Here is a 19573-nt window from a genome sequence, read left to right as displayed (position 1 = left end):
CCCAATCATGAAACATGTCCTGCTCTTATTTATGTAATAGCTATATGAAGCAAAAAAGATTAATTTGAAATTCAGTAGACATTATCTGGAGGATGTTATTAGCATCAAGCATACATACATTTCAGCTATGTGGATTCAGACCAGCAAAAAATAACTGGATTTTTTTTTTCGACCTGGGGCCCAACTTTACAAATTTTTAACACAAAACCTATTGGGTGGATATTCTACACAGCTACAATAATAAAAAGGACAAATTGAACTGAATTTTTCCATGGCACAATCAAAGAGGCTCTAGGTGACCTGGCATGGACTGACCCCTAAAACGTGGCATTGTATGGCTGGTAAGTGCCTGTGTTGACAGGCGAGCCATCACCCCTTCTGGCTGTCCTGACAGTATGGAGTGGGTGGAGTATGAAAGGAAGTGTAGGTTTTTGTATGAAGAGACAATAGGTGGCTCACTCATAACAGTGGAGAGGTCTATTTATAGACCAGGGGCCGTATTCACAAAGAATATTAGGGCTAAAAGTAGCTCATAAGTGGCGAATTTAGGAGAAACTCCTAAAAATAATGGGCGTGTCAGTCTTAAATGTAGGACTCCTAATTTTTTTTACTAAGAGCAATTCACAAAATATTTTATCCCTAAAAGTAGCACCTAAGTCTAGGACAGCTTAAAACTCCTCATGAGGACTCCTAAGTCACTAAGACCTATTCACAAAAAATCGTAAGATGGCTGCAGCCGACTTGGAATTGATAAAAGACATTGCTTAAACCGTGAAGGTATTAATATTGTCGTAGAATTAGCGCGGGATGCAATGACGCCTTTAAACAACGATGTGTCCCGAAGTGAAATGTTTGGAAACATAAAGATAGCCTATTTGGCTTCGCGGAAAACGCAAATGACGACACTGGGAATCATCATTCAGCCGTTTAATTCATCAAACTATCAACGCACTGTAGACCCCACATCATCCAACAGTTGGATGTACCGATGACTTGTGCATTTCAACGGAGAGCGGTCTGCAGCAGGTTTTTGAGAACTAACCAGCTGGATGCCGCTGGGGTGACAGTGGCTATTGGTCCTGGGACCAGTAGGCTTTCGCTTAGGCTATACGTTTCACGTTCGTTTCGCTTTGATCAATTAAGATTGGAGGGCTTAAAGGGCCGCATGTGCTGATATTTGAAGTGGTCAAGGGCTGGAAATATAATAGCCTAACAGTTTGCTGGGTGCTTTAATTATTACTGCCTTGATTACATGCAATTGCCATATTTTATATTGATCGCTTTATATTTCTCTTAACGTGCAAAGTGTCATTCCCGTTGGATGCACAAACTTGTCATCATGCGTGTGCATTCTGCTAACTGCACTGTCCATAACTATTTAATAAGACTTAATTTGAAGCCTAGGTTATTCTCTTATTTTCAGTCGATATAGTGGGATTGTTAGAGAGACGTCACGAATGAGTTTTTAATGAGAGAGCCTGTCAACAACCAATCACCGTCCTCACCCCTTCTAAACTCGTGCATGAGAAGCGACGTCATCCATAGCAACGGAGTTTTTATCTTAAGCTTAGGAGTTGGTATTATCCTTAGTATGAGTAGGTCTCAGAGCCGTTGTGAATCACTTTTAAGAAATTACTCCTACGTAAAAGGTTTTAGCGCGAGTTAGGAGCACTCCTAGTGGTAAGATAAAAGGCTTTGTGAATACGGCCCCAGGCCTACACACTGTCTTTGACTCAGGAGATCTCCATTTTGGTTCGCCCGCAGTGTGAACATACGTGGTTTGCAATGTTATAAACGGGTTGTCATTTCTACCTAAAAAGAGTGCAAAGGAAGATTTAGCATAACTAGCTTTATCTTAATGATTTTTTGCCTTTTTTTAAATACAAGAAAGTCTTCATGGGGTTTATGATCATAGTTATTTATTTTTATAAAAAGGAACTGAACATTAACAAAATAATCAATAAATCCACAGTAGCTCTTATTTGATACACATTGCAGACTAAGATACTATACAACCCACTTTTACAAAACACTTGGGGAAAGAAAAATAAATCAACAACCAACAAATCTGTCTAGCTTAATGATCCAAGAACACCAGAACTGTAGCAGTAGCAGTAGTCGTTAATCGGTCTCTTGCTCTTCCGACGAGAACCCAAACCCTCAGTCACACTGTGGTGCATGAGCTCGGGTTTAAAATCCTGTCACTGACTGCCACCGCTTGCAACATCGGGCAACCCTCGCACAATGCAGATGTGGTAGAGAATAGATGGCGACTGAGGTACGTCCATTGGCTATGGCATGGATCATTAAGTTGCTTAAGAGCAAGATAAGATTGAGAACAGAGTAACTTGTGAATCAAGGTAAAGATGGGATTTTGCCATGCCAGTGGAAACTCCTCAGGACCGTAAGTAAAGTTAGTCAACACGCAAAAAAACCTTACAAAAGCTTGAGCATGTTCAGGTTTTGGGTCAATCCAGAAAGCAATTATCTCTTTAAATGCAAATAATTTGGCAAACAATTTTAAACAAACTACTGGATGCACAGAAAGCAAACAAAATCAAACAATGCCACATTTCCAATGACAATTTTAAGCAACAAGGTTTCTATGGAGATACACAGTCTCACAGTGCAAAGACTCACGTCCAACCCAATCACATCAGCAAATATTAAGTACTTCTCTTCTATTGTCACCTTTATCAAATAAAAAAGAAAGTAGAAAAAGAAAATAGTTTCCTCTAAAATCTGCTCTGTAGAATTAGTCAGACCTAAAACATTAGAGCTAAATGCACTGAAAAGAATAACACCAAAGCTTTTATTATATTTTCCTTATGTAATATTTTTTCTTTTAAAAATACTTAACAAAAATAGCACTATTGCGCTCTCTCTCTCTCTAATTCATTCTTTCGTTCTTTCTCTCTCTCTCATTCTTTCGTTCTCAAACTCTCTTTCACATTCTATGTGAGCTCTATGGACTCATTTAAACAAGCTCTAACTGCCCCTACTAAATCTCAGTGTTGCCGAGGTTAGCTGGCTAGAGGTGCTTTATCACTAACACTGACACCGTGTAACATGAAAAATAGATTAATAGAGGTATAATTAGAAACTGTGTGAGAGAGAGAGAAAGTGTGTGTGTGTGTGTGTGTGTAGGTGAGTCGGTGGGAGTGTGTGACTATGTTCACACAGCATGGCTTAGACGACGAGGACCAAGAAAATGCGGCATGCTGAAGAGGCATGCTTGATTGTCATAAAGCAAGACGTCAGACGTGTGAATAGGAATATTTGGTTTGTAGTGACGCAGAGATTTCCAGGTAGTCAGGATAAAGGGGTGGCGCTTCGTTCCTATTTCCTCCTCTGTGTGTGTGTGTGTGTGTGTGTGTGTGTAAGCGCTCATACATTCAGCCGGTTTATCTATCTAAAGTTGGACATGTGGGGTTTGGGTGGTTCTACCCAAATCAGACTGCCCAGGTTTGTTTACTTTCCGCAGCCATCTGTGTGCTATGTCACCCTACATATACCAGTCACTACTCAGTAGTTATTAAACTGGACAGTACTTGAAATAATCCCCCGGCGTCCCCTGTAAAGTACCTGTCCAACTTCTGGTATTCTCTAAGAAATCCTTCTTCTAATGGCAATGCCAGAGAAACAGGCAAGCCTCAACGTAGCATAAATCCATAAAAGATCAACTACGATTACTTTTTCTCCACACTCTTCTTTCTTTACAGAGCTCTTAGCAAAAGTCCCCCCCCTTGTCTCCTCAATCTCCTACAGAATTTCTGATGGGTTGGGGGGTGGTGGTTTTGTATATCAAAGATGAGGCGGTGCCTTGAGTAGCTAACAATAGCCCTATAGCCCACCAATGAAGCTGTGCTAATGAGAAACTGTATGATTTCATCATCTTCCTGAAATCACAAACCATTAAGGTAAATTAAGCCCATTTCCAGGTCCAGTACCGTCACAATACTCCACCACCCCCCAACCCCGGCCCAATACGCACTCCAAAAATAAGGGAGAACGGTAGAGGTGTGCCTGTATGAGGGGTTAGGAACTGGTCAAGAGGGTGTGCTGGGTTTACATGTTTACATTTAGTCATTTAGCAGACGCTTTTATCCAAAGCCTCGTATTAGACTCAGTGAATGGGGCAAGAAGGGTCAGTTTGGATTGAACTTGGGTGGAGTTAGTCTGGGAGGATGGTGGGATAAAGGGAGAGCAGTCCATAAAGTTTAAAATCCAGGCGTTCAGTTCTTCTCCATGAACCAGATCTCGTTCTGTCGGTTGGCGTGGGCAGGGTTGGTGTAACCGGCAATAATGAAGGTATCGTTGACGGTTTCGTCAGGTGTGTCCAGCGCCTCTGCCATGGCTTGGATTTCACTCATGATGGTGACTTCATTGGTAGGACCAGTGAAAGCCCTGTTAGAGGGAGAGATACAAAATGAATTCAAACTAAAAATAGAAAACTAAGAAGTTACTGCACAAACAAGTAGAACTAGAGTAGAATACAGATTCCCATTACTGATACAACAGGCAGAGCAAAACACTACCAAATTTTGAGTTCACACTTCACAGGTTTAATTTCAGGAATGTGAAAGAGACACTGGGGCATAGGTGGTTGGACATTGGCATTTTGTGATAAGATCCCTCTTCACATTAGATTACAAGTAGTAGATTACAAGTGCAATTCTACACATGTTAAGGATGGTGTTAGGTACTTGTGTATGCGTTGTAATTGTAATGGGAACTGGTTGCGGTTGCTTGGCACTACTGGGTCAAGCCCTCATCAACCCACCCACCTGGAGTAGATAATGGCGGCGGACCACTCCTCGATGGTGATGTCCGAGTCCATAGGCCGTGGGGGCTGGGCCTGGTGCCGCTCGGGCAGGAAGTAGCCCACGGTCACGGATCGCACCAGGTCCCTACGTGTCTCATCGGTGCGCACCACGGTGACGATGGGTAGTGTCATGCCCAGGTAGTTACCTGCAGTGAGGAGGGGAGCAGTCATCAGAAACGGTCAGCAGAATTATCTGTCTTGCAATGCAGTGATGGCCGTGGCAAAATAATATTGTGGCTCGCCATGAGTAAGCCCTTGATTGAGTGTGGGGCTTTTCACAAAGCAAGATGTTATGTGCTGGGTAGCATAAATCTTGGAGACACCCACAAACTAAAACATGGACTTGAGCCAAAAGATGAGCCACTACATGTGGTTTCCCTCAATGCATTTACTCTGGCTGATAATCCTGCTTTGTGAAACACCTCACAGTTTCCTGATGGGTGTGATGGTAAACCAAACTTGTATAGGGGTGTGGGGGTAGTGACCTGTTGCGTTTTGCTGGCAGATGTATCTCATGATCCTCATGAAGCCGTAGCAGATGCTCTGCTCGTACGTTTCCTCTGAGACCGTGATGCAGGCCCAATAAGCTTTCTCATAGTGGCGCTTCTCGTAGTGCACATCCCCACACTGTCGTCAAAACACACAGGATACAGACAAGTATTAATCTACGTCCCACTTATTAGTCCCAACCACAATTTGTCTGAGAATATCAGATTTTTATTTGACCACGAGAGAGTGGGTGGAGCTGTTGGTTCCAAGGTGGTGTGGTCACGTGTGTTTACCACACACACACACACACACACACACACACACACACACACACACTTGTTGTGTTTACCACACAGACACATACACCTCGCACCTCCTGAACTTTCTAATGGCTCCTCAGCTAAGCCAACTAGGTCATTATTTATACCAAAACCTAACTGGCTTACCGCATGTAACATCTGCATGGTATAAAATAAGGACAGAGAGATTCCTTGGAAAACCTACAAACGTACATGAGCACACATACGGCACATGCCCCACAAAGAAAAAGTGTCAGTGAGGAGCAGAATTAACTCAAAGAAGTGACACAAGACTGTTCTGAGCATGAGTCAACTCTCAGTGTATGAGCTCCTTACCCAGTTGGCACTCTGATAAGAAATGTGGGGGAAAGGCAAAAGTACAAGGCTACTGACCCATCTGACTGTATACAGGCCAATAAAGAGTCATTTTGACATAGCAACACTGGGGTTTGTCTTTAAGACTGTGTGTGTGAGTGTGTGTGTGTGTGAGTGTGTGAGAGACCCATACAGTTTCTCCTGGTTGTGAAGGGTTGAGTGAATCTGAGTATATGAAGACCAGATGATCCCATTCTTAAGATCTCTGCAGCAAACTAATGTGACGTAAACGTGTGTTTTAGCTTCGACTAGTGTGGCAGGAAGTTGTGTTTCACGGTGTTGCCTCGCTGTAGCCTTACTATGAAGCTCCTAGCAAGCTTATGGTATGGGGGTTATGGTAGGGGGTTTCTGGACATGTCATTTGTAATCTCCTGCAACAAAAACATAGGCCTAGAGTTCAAGGGGTTTCTCACGGAATCCACTGTCCTCAGGGGATCCCTTCTCATGCAATTGCCTGCTTTGCCTCACCTGTCTCAACGCCCTTTCTCACACAAACACACACACACACACACACACACACACACACACAGAGTGAGTGAGCCAGATGTGTTCTCAGAGGTCCATTGACTGATAAGCTGGGATCGCATGAACAGATGGTCGCTACACACAGCCTCCCACAAACACAACAGAGGTTTTTTTTCCTGCCAGATATACAGCAGTCTAGCTCCTTCTGTGAGTGCAGTACAAAACACCATTTGTCCAAACCTAAGTTGAATATGTCATGACAGACTACTTTGCCAGATAGTGGGCAATCTTAGTCAATCATTACCATGTATAGGAGGTATCTTTGTGTGGGTGTGTGTGTGGGTGTGTGTGTGTGTGTGTGTGTGTGTGTGTGCGCGCGTGCATGCGTGTGAGAGAGAGTGTGAATATAAAACAACATAAGGCTGTGTGTCAGTAAAGGCTTATTCTAAACCAAGTTGTTGCTTGGTAGTGTGGTTCTTATCCTAGTTAATCCACACCACTTCAATCTTTAGAGTACAGGTGTGCATGTGTATTTTTACTGTGAGTATGTATGAGCGAGCTACTGTGTGTGAGCGGGAGAAAGAAAGAGAGAGAGTGTGTGTATGCGTGTGTCTGGTGCACTTGCCTTCTCCTTTCGGGTGATGAGCGAGAAGGGGACCCTCTCGCGAGTGTGTGTGCCATTATTGTTGCTGGTGAGCTGCTGGATTGGCTCTGCCATGTCTGTGGGAAGAAAGAGCAGTAGGTGAATAAGATGGAGGCGGCGTATCAAGACACACAAGCAGTCATAAAACTGCACAGCAGCCAGGAATTTCCCCGCAGTTCAAACAATATGAACCAGGTCACCAGGAACAAGAGAAAACCAGACACCAGAGAAATAATATAGTTCATAGACTTGAAATGACTCTAAGATGTGTTTTTCCCTGGCGTGCTAATGAATGGTGTTCATTACCACACACTACTGCAACAACATAATACACAACTGGTACACTCTGTACCTGACAAAGCACATTAGAGGAAAAAGACTTTAGCAATGTACTATGTTAGTCCAGAGCCAACTTTCTCTTCTGTCTGGTGTCTGTGTACTCTGTGGTTTAAGACGCCCCTGCGCTTTAAACCCCCTGGGCTGTTTGGCCCTACACATGCAGTCCTAAGAGCAGAAAGGGTTTTGTTTGTTGTTGTTGCCGCTGTGCTGTTAGTGGGTCAAATGTGTTACTTAGGGCTGAGATGTTTTTCTTGTTTGTTGTTTGTGTTTCCTCAGCGCAAAGCTGTAAAGCTGACTGCCAACAAACTCCAACAATACTCATGTTATTTTCTGTGAAGGTATAGAGTGCAATCCAACCTGCCTGACTGACTGAATCATAGGTGCATTCAAAATAGCAAACAAAGGCACATTTTTGAAAACCTTTTCAAACGGTTTTTGGTTTGCTTTGAGTTCATTCGCAAACAGTCAAAAATATTGTCTAAGGAAGAATATCTCTGCAAACAAACATGATTGCTGGACTGAGGGTTACCATTTAGATCAAACAATTTGGAATGTTTATACAAAAACCCTTCAAATTCAAAAGTCCAAAGAAAACGTGTTTGCCTCAAATGTTTTTTTGTTTTTGCCAAATTTGAGCGCGCCTCTGGTCTGGTTGTCAGCGCTGGCCGCCTCCCTCTGGCCTCTCCAAAGCAAAGAAGAGCAGCAGGGGCTTCCAGCAGAGAGAGGGGTTGCTGTGCCAAGCCACCCTCCCATAGGGGCCTCAATGAGGGCTGGCAGCCAGTGTTCTGAGTCCCCAGTGTACAGTTACATTTAAATGTAGTTATTTAGCCGACACCATTATTCAAAGCAACTTACAGAATTGTAGTTAAACTTCTTTTTTTTTATCAGTATGGATGGGATATATGGGTACGAAATTCATGACTTTGGTGTTATTAGTACATTGCTCTCCCAGATGAGCTACAGGGAGACTAGCTTATATAACACTATGCTGCTCTATAAACACAGACACCCAGCTGAGTACAGTTATCCAGCTATGGGGAAGCAATGGCAAAGAATGAATGTTGTGTGCTGGGGTCCAGTTATGCAGTACATCTAAAGTGAACCTGCTTGTTAAAGCAACTGAGGATGTTGGAGTCTCTGCTTCAGTTGACAAATAAGAGTCTGACCACTCCTTTCTCCCTGCTTTATGGCTAAACATGATTGGATACATGTGAATAAATAGTCTGTCATTAGTTAATGGGTTGGTCCTTTATAAGTCTGTGATTGGTTAGTATCTGTGATGTACCCTTGTGGGGGGGTAGGGGATGGTAAGTTCATGGGTGTTTCCAGATTCTGCATCACGTGCAAGGTGCTTAGCGTGAGTGTCATCGATTCAGTCATAGGACTTTCTTACCAAAACAAAGGCTTATGCCTTCTGTGTTTTAGTCTTTCCTCTCATCTCCGTGTGCCATAGAATGATAAACATTTCACAGTTTGTCCTTTGCTCTTTATTGATGATACATGGCGTGGTTTCAGTATTGAGACTGAGCCTGATTGCATGAAACCGTCTCATTGTGCAATGATGTATGGATTAGCACTTCCCGTGTGCACATTCTCCATGAGACAAACTCATCTTGGACCTCGGCAGATTTCATATATGTGTGTTGTGGCATGATAACACACAGAGTTACTTTAGACTAACTTACCTATTTCACTTGTTTGTCATTAAATGTTGGCCTTGTGCTAATAGTTCACTTCAGGCTCTGCATCATTATACCAGGTTATTAAGGGCTTTTGCACCATAGCTCTTTCCTAGATGAGCTTACAGTTAGTTTGAGCCGCGACTGCATTTAATGTAGAGTGGGAAGAGTGGGCATGCTGCCATGTGTTCTTCAGCTTAAATACAAGATGACATTCGATATGCCCTGACCATGGGTTCAGGTTCAACTGAGCCAGACTCCTGTTCCTATGTTATTAGGGGCAGTATTGTGGTTTTGTGCTGTAGCTGCGCGTTCTCGTGTGCGTGCGTGTGAGCGCGCGTGTGTGTGTGTGTGTGTGTGTGTGTGTGTGTGTGTGTGTGTGTGTGTGTGTGTGTGTGTGTGTGTGTGTGAGCGCGCGCGCGCGTGTGTGTGTGTGTGTGTGTGTGTGTGTGTGTGTGTGTGTGTGTGTGTGTGTGAGCGCGTGCGTGCCTGCCCCTGCCGGTCTATGTACATGGGTATTGCTGTTGTATGAAATCTGATGCCTGCAGGATTGAGGTGAGTCGGCTGATTGGAAGCAGAACACGGCCAGGGCTGTGAATCATTGATAAGAGGGACCAGGATGGCCCTGGTGCGGGGAAGGGACAGGTATGGGGAAGTGGCCGCGTGGCCCACAGCAGGGGTAGGGAGGGCCAGCCATCTGTAGCTGTGTAACACACAGCTGTGCACACAGTAAGCCTTTACCTCCTGTGACCGCTACAGAGGCCAGCTCAGGCTAGTCAAGAGAGGTGTTTGTGATCACACGCCACACACACACACACAGTCAATGCACAATGGTCTGTGTCTGCATGCAAACATCACATGCAGCATTGAAACACGTTTAAACTCAAACACACACACATACGGGTAAACCTGCAGTCTAGCTTGGGTTTAGCCTGCTGGATTGTCTCCTGTCCATAACTCTGAGACATGAGTTTTAATGCTAAAGAGTGCGTATTGAAAGGCTGCAGACGGGAACAGATGCCTTTTAACCTACATCAGGTTATTATCACTGGCCACACATTCTGCCGTTAAACCACAGGGTCGTCACGATGAGAAGGGCACACCTTCTCTTGGCCACAGGGAACGTGGTGAGGCTTATAAAAGCCACACCCTACTCTTGTGTAAGAGGACGGTGGTTGGGCTTTTCTTTTACGTTATCCTGAAACTACCTTTGACAAATCCTTCTGTTGATGGCACTAAAGCAGGATTGCGTGTTTGTGTGTGTATACAATGGTCAAGTCCACTTTTCCCGACATAACTCACTTGCAATTACTGCCACACAACGTTAAGATCGCTGTTAAGACTGTACACTGTACCATCATTGGAGACAAGACTTTGGGCCTACAGAGAGGTGCCCTCAATTCATCTGTGCCATTCATTTGAACCGGTGACACAGTTTGTATAAGAGCAAAGTCATGCAGAAGGGATAGAGAACTGCAAGGGAAAAGCGGATTATTGAGTTATGTTGTGACATGACTGGAAAGTTTGTTCAGCCACTTTCTTCAGAGATATGTGAAAGGATGACCCAGGCAGAGCATTGACCTGTCCAAGTGCTACAGTGCAAGGGTGCTTAGCTCATGGGGCCTTGAAATGACATATGAAAGCTGGACATGGAGGCTGAAAAGAATGAAGTAAAACAAATTGAGAAAAGGAGAAGCTTTTTAGCGATGCTTGTTATTTCGACCACACAAATCACAATGTAACTCATTGCAGGCATCTTCCATGTCCAAAACAATTATGACCTGGATATTCAAATACCAAGTCGATAAAGGCTCCCCTCCCCTCCCTCTCCCTCACTTGTACCCTCTTATACAGTAATTAGGCCTGACCAATTTTGTACCGACGACAATAGCTGCTTTGAGGGGTTCTTACAGTAGCCGATGGACTTTGTATCCCAAATGCCTTTCACAAACAAAAATTGAGGGCAAGTGGGGGGTGGCGTACAGTTAACTGTACTGTGTAGTTGGCCTACAGTACTTCTGGATGGGATTTGCTGGCTTATGCCTCTCTGCCAAACCCCCCCCACCCCACCCCCCACTGAGAGCTTTAATCTCCTTGAGTGAGAGCGCTGAACCAGCTCAGTGCTAAGCCTGTAGTGTCAGGTATTGGGCTGAGGCAACAGCCAGGGCTGGATGACGCTGAGGTGTCATACAGGGATGTCTAAGGACATCTAAGCCGATGGCACCTCGGGTACAAAGGTCTGACCACCTGCCCACCTTCACCTGTACCTGCAGGGGTTGTGGGGGTCAGGGCCTGAAACAATCAGAGAGTCCCAGCAGGAGCTTGGTTCTACTACCTACATCTTAACACTTGTGCATGCATAAATGAATAATATAACATCTAATGTACATATAAGATATATATATATATATATATATATATGTAGTGTATAATCAGAACATATTAAGGGCCCTAATTTCATTGATGGGCAACATGGCTTGCAACACGCAAAGTCTGTTGTGCTTAACCCATAGCTAATGTAATAACTTGGCAAAATAATTTTGCTTACTTGATATGAGCAAGATTCTGAGACACTGGTGGGTGGGTCAGCGCAATGCTTGGATGTGTCTGCGCACAGACTTGGGAGTTCCATGTATAAATGATTTATGTATATGAGTTCCTTCAAAGCAACACATTTTTCTAAATGATTTTAATGTCAGCACAAGAACCTCTGTCTCCTCTCTTCAGTTCACAACCGGAGATTTGTTCTTCGCTCTCTGGTACAACAATAAATGAGCTCTGTATGAACGTTAATACAGTATGGAGAAATCATTGTGATTGGCTAGTAAATATGGACTTCATTGCCACATCCACTAATTTCTCAACCCATTTATGCTTTAGTGCACCCTGCATTGAGTTTTGTACTGCTTGAGTGAAATTAGCAAATATAGGTATCATCGCCTATCCACAGGCTGCGGTTGCTGCCCAAAGAGTATGTTAGTATGTACATCTGTTCAGGTTGTATTAAGTGAGTCATGAGTGTGTGCTAGTAGTTCTGCTAAGCCTTTCAAATGAAGCAGAAGGGTTAAAAGGGTAGCTGTAGATTTTCCTTTTTTTTTTTGAGTCAGGCTCTCCCAACAAGAAACAAGATGGTGCACTCTCACTCTCTGCCTCAGGCCGACACGCAGCCACATGTCTGTCAGGTGTCACGCCCTCCCCAAATAAAGTGTGTGTGTGTGTGTGTGTGAGTGTGTGTGGGGGGGGGATTGGGTTATAAACTCTTATTTAGATTTGGACAGAGCTGGAGTAGGAGGCAGAGGGGTGATGAGCCCCCAGATATCACAAGGGTGCAGAGGGACACTCCCACAGCCCTACATAGCCCTCCAAACACACACACACACACATGTTACACTCACTCACACATTACACTTGCACACATACACACATGCACTCCCACCCATGCACACATATTACACTCATTTATACATTACACTTGCTCACACACAAACACACTCAAACATATACTCATATGCTTTCTCACATATACACACACACACACATTCACACACACACACACACATTTTACAGTCACTCATACATTACACTATTTTTGCCTCAAAACAGTGTCCTGTATATACAACAAAATGTTTTGAAAATGTTTTGAAAAAGGGAAAAACTTGTTTTCAAAACATTTCGTTGCCGTGAAGGCAGCCCCTAAAACCACATTCCATAGCCTCTGAAAGTAGGTCAGGACAACTCTGCATTCACCTTACCGCCCTTCCCAGCACCCCCACCCAGCTTGGTGTCATTGGAAACTGTCGTCAAGTCTGACGTGGCCACAGGACTTTCTGTCTGGTCCAAGGCAATGTTTTTAGTTGCTCTTCATTCATGGTATTTGTTGTTTTGATATGAGAAAACAGAAGTTGAGGGGAGAGGTGCCTTTTGAAATTACCAAAATTGGTAGAATTGGTATCACACATGTGTTGTATTTTGCACATTGCCTTTTTATCTGCCTCATGTTTCTGACTGCGACAGTGATTGACATCAGATTGACCAATGTGAATAACTTACTGCCTAGTCTAGGTGCTACATGTAGCCGCCAGACTGTTGTATTGTATTCCATTTTGTTCCATTCTTTTCTAATCTCTATTCCATAGTGAGATCCGCTCACCCTGTATTAGGGCTTTGACTCCGAACTTCGAAATTCGAATATAATTCGAATATCAAAAAATAAATAAATATGCGAACGAATATTAGGCAGCCCTTAATATTCGAACTTGTTAGGGGCATTATTTTTTTGTAAATGTCTTTGCTTGAACGTTGTTTTCAATTCAGATTCCGAAGTTTTTTTACGCATGAAGTTGTGTGAATCGCGAGATCGTTAGCAAGGCTGTCATTGGCAGTGGTGGTCCGTGCATTTCACGCCTTCAGCGATCCACCGAAAGTAGCCTATGTGAGCTTAAACATGTTTGTCCACTAAACATCGTATTGTCCCACCTGTAAAGCAGTTACATTAAACTGACCCGATCCTCATGATATCCATTTTTTTCTTGAAAGGTCCGTCTTGAAAATGGCGTTTCTATTATATTAGCGACCAGATCGATATCTCCTTCTCCTTCAGCCATTGTGGGTTGAAAATAAACTGAAATTTACGTTTTCGCTAATTCACCACCACCATTCGACAACTAAAATGTGCACTTCCGGAGGCACTGCGCCAGTCTGCCGCACTAGTGCGTATCCAATCAAAGTACGTGTACGTGTCACGTTCAACGTGATGCCTGCTAGCTGGCCCCAATGTCGCCAACTCGAATTCTGATTGGTTATCACAACTGTCTGTTTCAGTTAATTCAATTTAAATGATTTAAAAGTTCATTGACGTTGACTGATACACTGCCCTCTGGTGGACAAAACATATACAACTTAAGTTTTATACCATATAGGTCTTACTGAAGGCATTTAATGGTCAAACTATTATTAATAAATATTTGAATATATTCGAATATTAATATTAATAAACAAACGAACTTCGAATATGATTTTTAGGCAAAAGTCAAAGCCCTACCCTGTATGTAGGGGCATGGTGTCAACAGGTGCAGGGCCGAGACCGCAGAGTAGAACTGGTCACAGATCACTGGCAGGTCCGAGGCTCAAATTCTCAGGACCCCCTCCCTTTTCCCCCCGCTCTGCTGTTTTACTACAACCACAGACCATGTCTGTCTGGCTGAGTCATGGAGAAAAGTAGGTCAGACTGTCCAGGGGGTTGTGGTTTGACTGGCAGACTGGTAAGATCACAGGTTGGGTAGAGCTCCAGGTATCCATGCAAAAAAACTACTAGCTTAATGCTTAAGAAATAAAGAAAAGAAATGATAATTTTGACTTGACATATTGGCCACAGCTGTAACCTAAACAGCTAGTCTGATTGCTGACATCCAGGTGTAATCATCTGACTTCTTAGGGGATCGTTTCGATAAAGTGAAAACCATGGTGTAGTATAGCATGTGTTGCATGTTCTTGAGGGTGACAGTCACACGTTTTCATTTGTAACTGCTGTAAGGTTGCTTTATAGAATCACACACAACTTGTGAAACTGTCTGTACCCCGACTCTTCTCGAAGAACGCCACCATCACAAAGCAAAATCGGCTCTCTCAAACTAGTTTAACCCCTCATTGCTCAGTTCAATAATGCTGAATGTTTTTTCTTTTTTACGGTTTCTATCAGCATCAGCATGTATGTGCGAGTGTGTGTCTCTATGCCAGCCTGTGTATGTGAGACATGTGTATGCTGATTCACTTCCCCGTTGACAATACAGCGACAAAGCCAGGGCATTGCGTGACTAAGAGCAGGCGGCAGGCTGACCAAATGGTGTGAGCGTCTGTTGGGTTATGGCTGCAGACCAGACACTCAGCGCTTATCCCTTCCTGCTTTCAAATCCCCGGTGCTGATGAACCCAAATTAAGTTAATTGGCTACTTGTCTTGGAAAATAATAATGGTTTTTATTTTTATAGCAAACTTTAAAATGAGGTCTCAAGGTGCTTAATGGGTGATTTTGTTTATTCCATTTCCTACAAAGACCACTCTTTGATTTTAAGCAGTTCACCATTTTGGTCATGTTTTGACAGTGGAACATTGAGGTGTTGTATGAATATAGGCATGGATGTAGTGTAGAGAAATCTATCTTGTGTGAACAGCTTTATATTAACCGTAATTCAAAATAGATAGATGGTCACAGTAACATACACCCACCCAGACAATGCGAAACACCTCCAACTCAATCTGAAGCGAGGATCATATTTGAATCTACGAAAACGTAATAGGCCTGCCAGAACGCAATCAATTGAAGAGCAAAAGTATTTGAAACAAAACAATTGCGAGAAATGTGAAGAAAGGGATCTTGACTGGAGGATGTTAAAACATCGAGCTTCATCACTGACTAAATAATTGTTAAGTTAAGCGCCACCAGCCAAACCTAGCGGTGGAAATAAGAATCGTGTTCTGTGCATTGTGACCCTGAGCTTAATGTTTTGAGTGGTCGCAGCCTAAATGTACAGAGTTTATTTAAAGCCAAACATATATGATTTGCTTATTTTGGCCAACATGTAACTGCTATAATGTATCCGAATATCAAAGAACAATAAACAGTTAAAACCAATGTATGTAAACAGGAGATTGTTGAAACAACTGCTCATTTGCTCAGCAGAAAGTAGGTCGGTCGATAGGACAGGAAATGAACAAGGGGACGGCCAGCGTTGTTATTGTCATAAGCGTGTCTCGCGGACAGCCAACATGGGTGTATGTTTTTTTTTTAAGCTAACTTAGGTCGCTCGTTAACTAGTCGAGAACACGCCGTTTAAGCACCGTGCTTTAAGCCTATTTACCTCCAGGCACCTCCACACGATGTCCCCTCGCCACGTCCTGCCAGTAATGCAGCAGCCTGTCCTGATTCTCGTCGTCGTCCTCCTCCATGGTTTCGCCCTCTTCCAGGCTCCCGTTCCCGGAGTCGGAGAGCTGGTCCTCCGAGAAAGACTCGAGATCTTCCAGTGTAATCATCCCGGACTGGGATCCCATGCCCGGCCTGTTGTCCTCGCTACCCTGACTATGGCCCCCTCCACCATTTAAACGACAACCTCCCTGGTCCATACTTGCTTCCGCTTATATTTCGTGCCTGTTATTATAGGACCACTGATCTCAGCGTCTAAATAAATAAAATATACTATATTGTTACACTAGATACTGTAGAACTGTAGAGCCCGTAATTATAGTCGGAAAGGCGGTGAAAATAGCTGATAGCTAATCAGCCATTCGTAGCTTCTCATTTAGTTACCTTCATAGTGTTCTTACTTACGCACGCAGCGAGCACAGGTAACATTTAAACCTGCACTATTGTATCCGCTATCGTAAACTGCAACACTTCGACTCGTGTGGTACGTGACGTTTCCAGTCGACTACTGAAGTTGATGTTTATAAGAGCGGATGAGAGAACACGTGACCTAAAGTCTGACCCCTCCTTTCTGGGGGGGGGGGGGGGGGGGGGGGGATACTATGATAGCCTGTGCTTAAATCGGGAGAAAGGCACAATACAAAGCAGTAGCAATTAAGACTCACTTTTAAATGATACATTCATAGCATTGATTCGGCCACAGTATAAACATACATCTGTTTAATCTAGATTTGCTTTGTAAACAATAAAGTTGCGTTGCGTTTAAGTGATTTGCTTCTAAATAGCGACCTCTGGCGTTAATCTATTGGCTTCAATGAGAGAACGGATAAACATGTATCTCAGCCACAGTTGATAACATCGACACCTCGGGCTCAATAAGGACTTATTCCTGGCAAGTCTTGTCCGTCATGGCTATGCCATGCAAGACATGACTAAATGTCAAAAGCTTAAACATTAAAACTGAGTAATGTCAGCCCTAATGTCTGAATGGTGTTCCTCAAATAATTTTCTTTTTTAATCATCACAGATGTGATCAAGTCAGATTTGTTCATCCTGTTTAACATACCTTTTATACTCTCTTACCTGTTTACAAATGTAACTATAACAATTTCTACTGATGCTACTACTATTCATAATTAATACAATAATATGTGAATATTCTAAAGAATTAATTAATCATTTTCATTACTGATATTACTGAGCTTGACATTGAACACAAACTTTTTTCTTCTTCATAACAGATCATCCATAAAGAAATTAATGTCAGAAATCACTTTATATCTACGTAGAATATACAAGATGATTGAATAACCTTCCAGATAACGTAAAAAAATGACATGCATTGGCCTAAAGAAGTGAGTTGTGGGCAGTTGGTGTCCAAGACCCTTTAAGTTGTCCATCTCTCTAAAGATGTCTATGTGATGTCTGTCTCTAGCATTAGTGTCAGAAATACAGAATGCGAATTGTGGATGTGTATGTGTGTGTATGTGTTGGATGTTATAAGCTCAGGGGAGTGTACTGTTTGCCGTCGCGACACAGCCAGCTGCCATTCAGCACTCCCTGTCTACCCCTTAAAGCCGGGGGAATTATGGCAGCAAGCATCTTCCTCTGTGTGTGTAGCCCGGGCAGCAGCAGCAGTCACACACACACACACACACACACACACACACACACACACACACACACACACACACACACACACACACAAGCAAACTCATGTTCCATGTCCTCCATTATATGTTCAAAGATTGAGTGCACAATAAAAATATGTTTTACTGAACAGATGACCATTCACATTGTTTATTTGTTGCAGATGAAGTGCATTAGAGTATATTCATTCTAAACAAACAATATTTCTCTCTGTTAATGTGTCAGCAGTACACATTTTACATCATGTCATATACAACAGTATTTTTTTATAATGATATACTGTATATAATATAATGTGTCCTAACCCAAACGCATAGTAATATCCTCTAAGTATGTCATTACTGTAGATTGCTGCAGGTGCCCACACTGTCTGTATTTTTCCTGGAATCTATGATGTCATAATTGGCCTCCATCACCATGGCAACGGCAGTCGCGTAACCAATGGAACTGTTGCGTCCATCCCAAACATGCAGAATGACCATCTCTCCATGGCCTGCCTAGCTGCTTCTCTGCTCCTGTGGATGTGCTGTGCTGATATTAATAGTTGCACTGATACGCTTGGCTGGCTTAACACCAGTGTCTACTGGCTCCACTCTATCGATCCAATCATCTCTTTCCTTTACTGAGCATGCCTAATACATTTTCTGTGGTGGCCGGGACACACACATGCCACAGTAAAGGCCCCTCTGCCCTGTTTCTGAATGAAACTTAGAAGAGACGGGATCCAATCTTTTTCTTTTCTATTTCTGTATGTGTCTGTCTGTCCATCATTTTTGTCATCTGTCTTTCCCTTTTTCCCTGCCAGTGCTTGTCTCTGCATATACGCACACCATGCAGAAATATCCTCAGATGGTGTATCAGGTCATCGGTGGTGACTGTAATAACAAACTAGGTGGCTTTGTAACTGGGCATCTCAATAGTTTAATATGTTCATTTGCTTGTCAAATGGCCTCCTTAATCCAGCCCAATCAGCAGTGTTCCCAAATGTCACGTTCCCGGGCAAACCCTTGCGTAAAAAAATATCTGATGATCAGCCCTTGTGATCACGCGCCAGTGTTTCCCTCCGCCCGCCTGCTTGGCTGACTGTGACTTCCTGCAGCGAGGGCCTGGATGCCTCAATCTGTCACCTGTTTAATCTCAATCCTAATCTCTTTCTGACCGCTAAACGCGCCTTTGTCCCCTGCCAAAAAAAAAAGAGATGGGAAGATGGGAGGTGCACCGGCAGTGCACCTGTAGCAGTGTGAGTAAAATTCCAAACGGTGCTGAGACCCATATGGTACCATGTTAGTGATGTTGGTCTTTAATTCTGGGCTATTTTATTCTCCAACTGCATTGTTTATCAGAAGGAATGTTTTATTTGGCAACATTGGCCAAATTTGTGTGTATATGTCACACTCACACACATACACCCCAACACACAAATAGGCCGATCTAGATTTTTCGATCTAGATTCAACTGAGGTTGACATGATGTAAATGCCATCATATGCACACAGTGTAAACTGTATCTTGAATGTTTTTGCTGAATGTTTTCTTTCTCTGCATGTTGATTGTTACGACTGTGTTATCATCTGTATTTAGACGTAGATAACACTGGCTTTCATCTGTGTGTGTGAGTGTCCGTGTGTGTGTCTGGGCATGTGTTTTAACTGATATTGTTTAGGTTTAGCTTTTCTCTCCAGTTGTTTTCTGGGCAATGCCAGATGGAGTTGTGGATTTGGAAAGGAGAAATATATACGATATTGAAAAAGTATTGATATTACAAACACAAAAGCAAAAACTTAACTCTCTTAAAAGAAACCACCTATAAAATTGCTTTAAGTAGACCAATGCATTAAGATGAACACTTGAAGCGATAAATGCTAGATACACAGGCAGTAGCGAAATTCTCT

At 43.1% G+C, this 19573-nt stretch overlaps 2 protein-coding genes across 2 annotated transcripts in view; one reads left to right on the top strand and one right to left on the bottom strand.

Moving 5' to 3' along the window:
• The window catches only part of fancm (FA complementation group M), a gene marked incomplete at both ends in the record, with an annotated part of 57709 nt that overhangs the window by 2841 nt on the left and 35295 nt on the right, over nt 1-19573 (top strand). The gene's annotated exons all lie outside the window — the stretch shown is intronic.
• On the bottom strand, nt 1945-16526 carry soul3 (heme-binding protein soul3). Its single transcript, XM_080850767.1, has 5 exons — nt 15971-16526; nt 7079-7173; nt 5311-5452; nt 4788-4971; nt 1945-4407 (listed from the first exon to the last, which is right to left on the bottom strand). Exons 1-5 carry the CDS (start codon nt 16230-16232, stop codon nt 4236-4238), a joined length of 855 nt encoding a protein of 284 aa, XP_080706893.1. The 5' UTR covers nt 16233-16526; the 3' UTR covers nt 1945-4235.

Source organism: Sprattus sprattus (genome assembly GCF_963457725.1).
Source record: "Sprattus sprattus genome assembly, chromosome: 13".
Taxonomy (NCBI): domain Eukaryota; kingdom Metazoa; phylum Chordata; class Actinopteri; order Clupeiformes; family Clupeidae; genus Sprattus; species Sprattus sprattus.
This window is presented reverse-complemented; position numbering and strand designations above follow the sequence as displayed.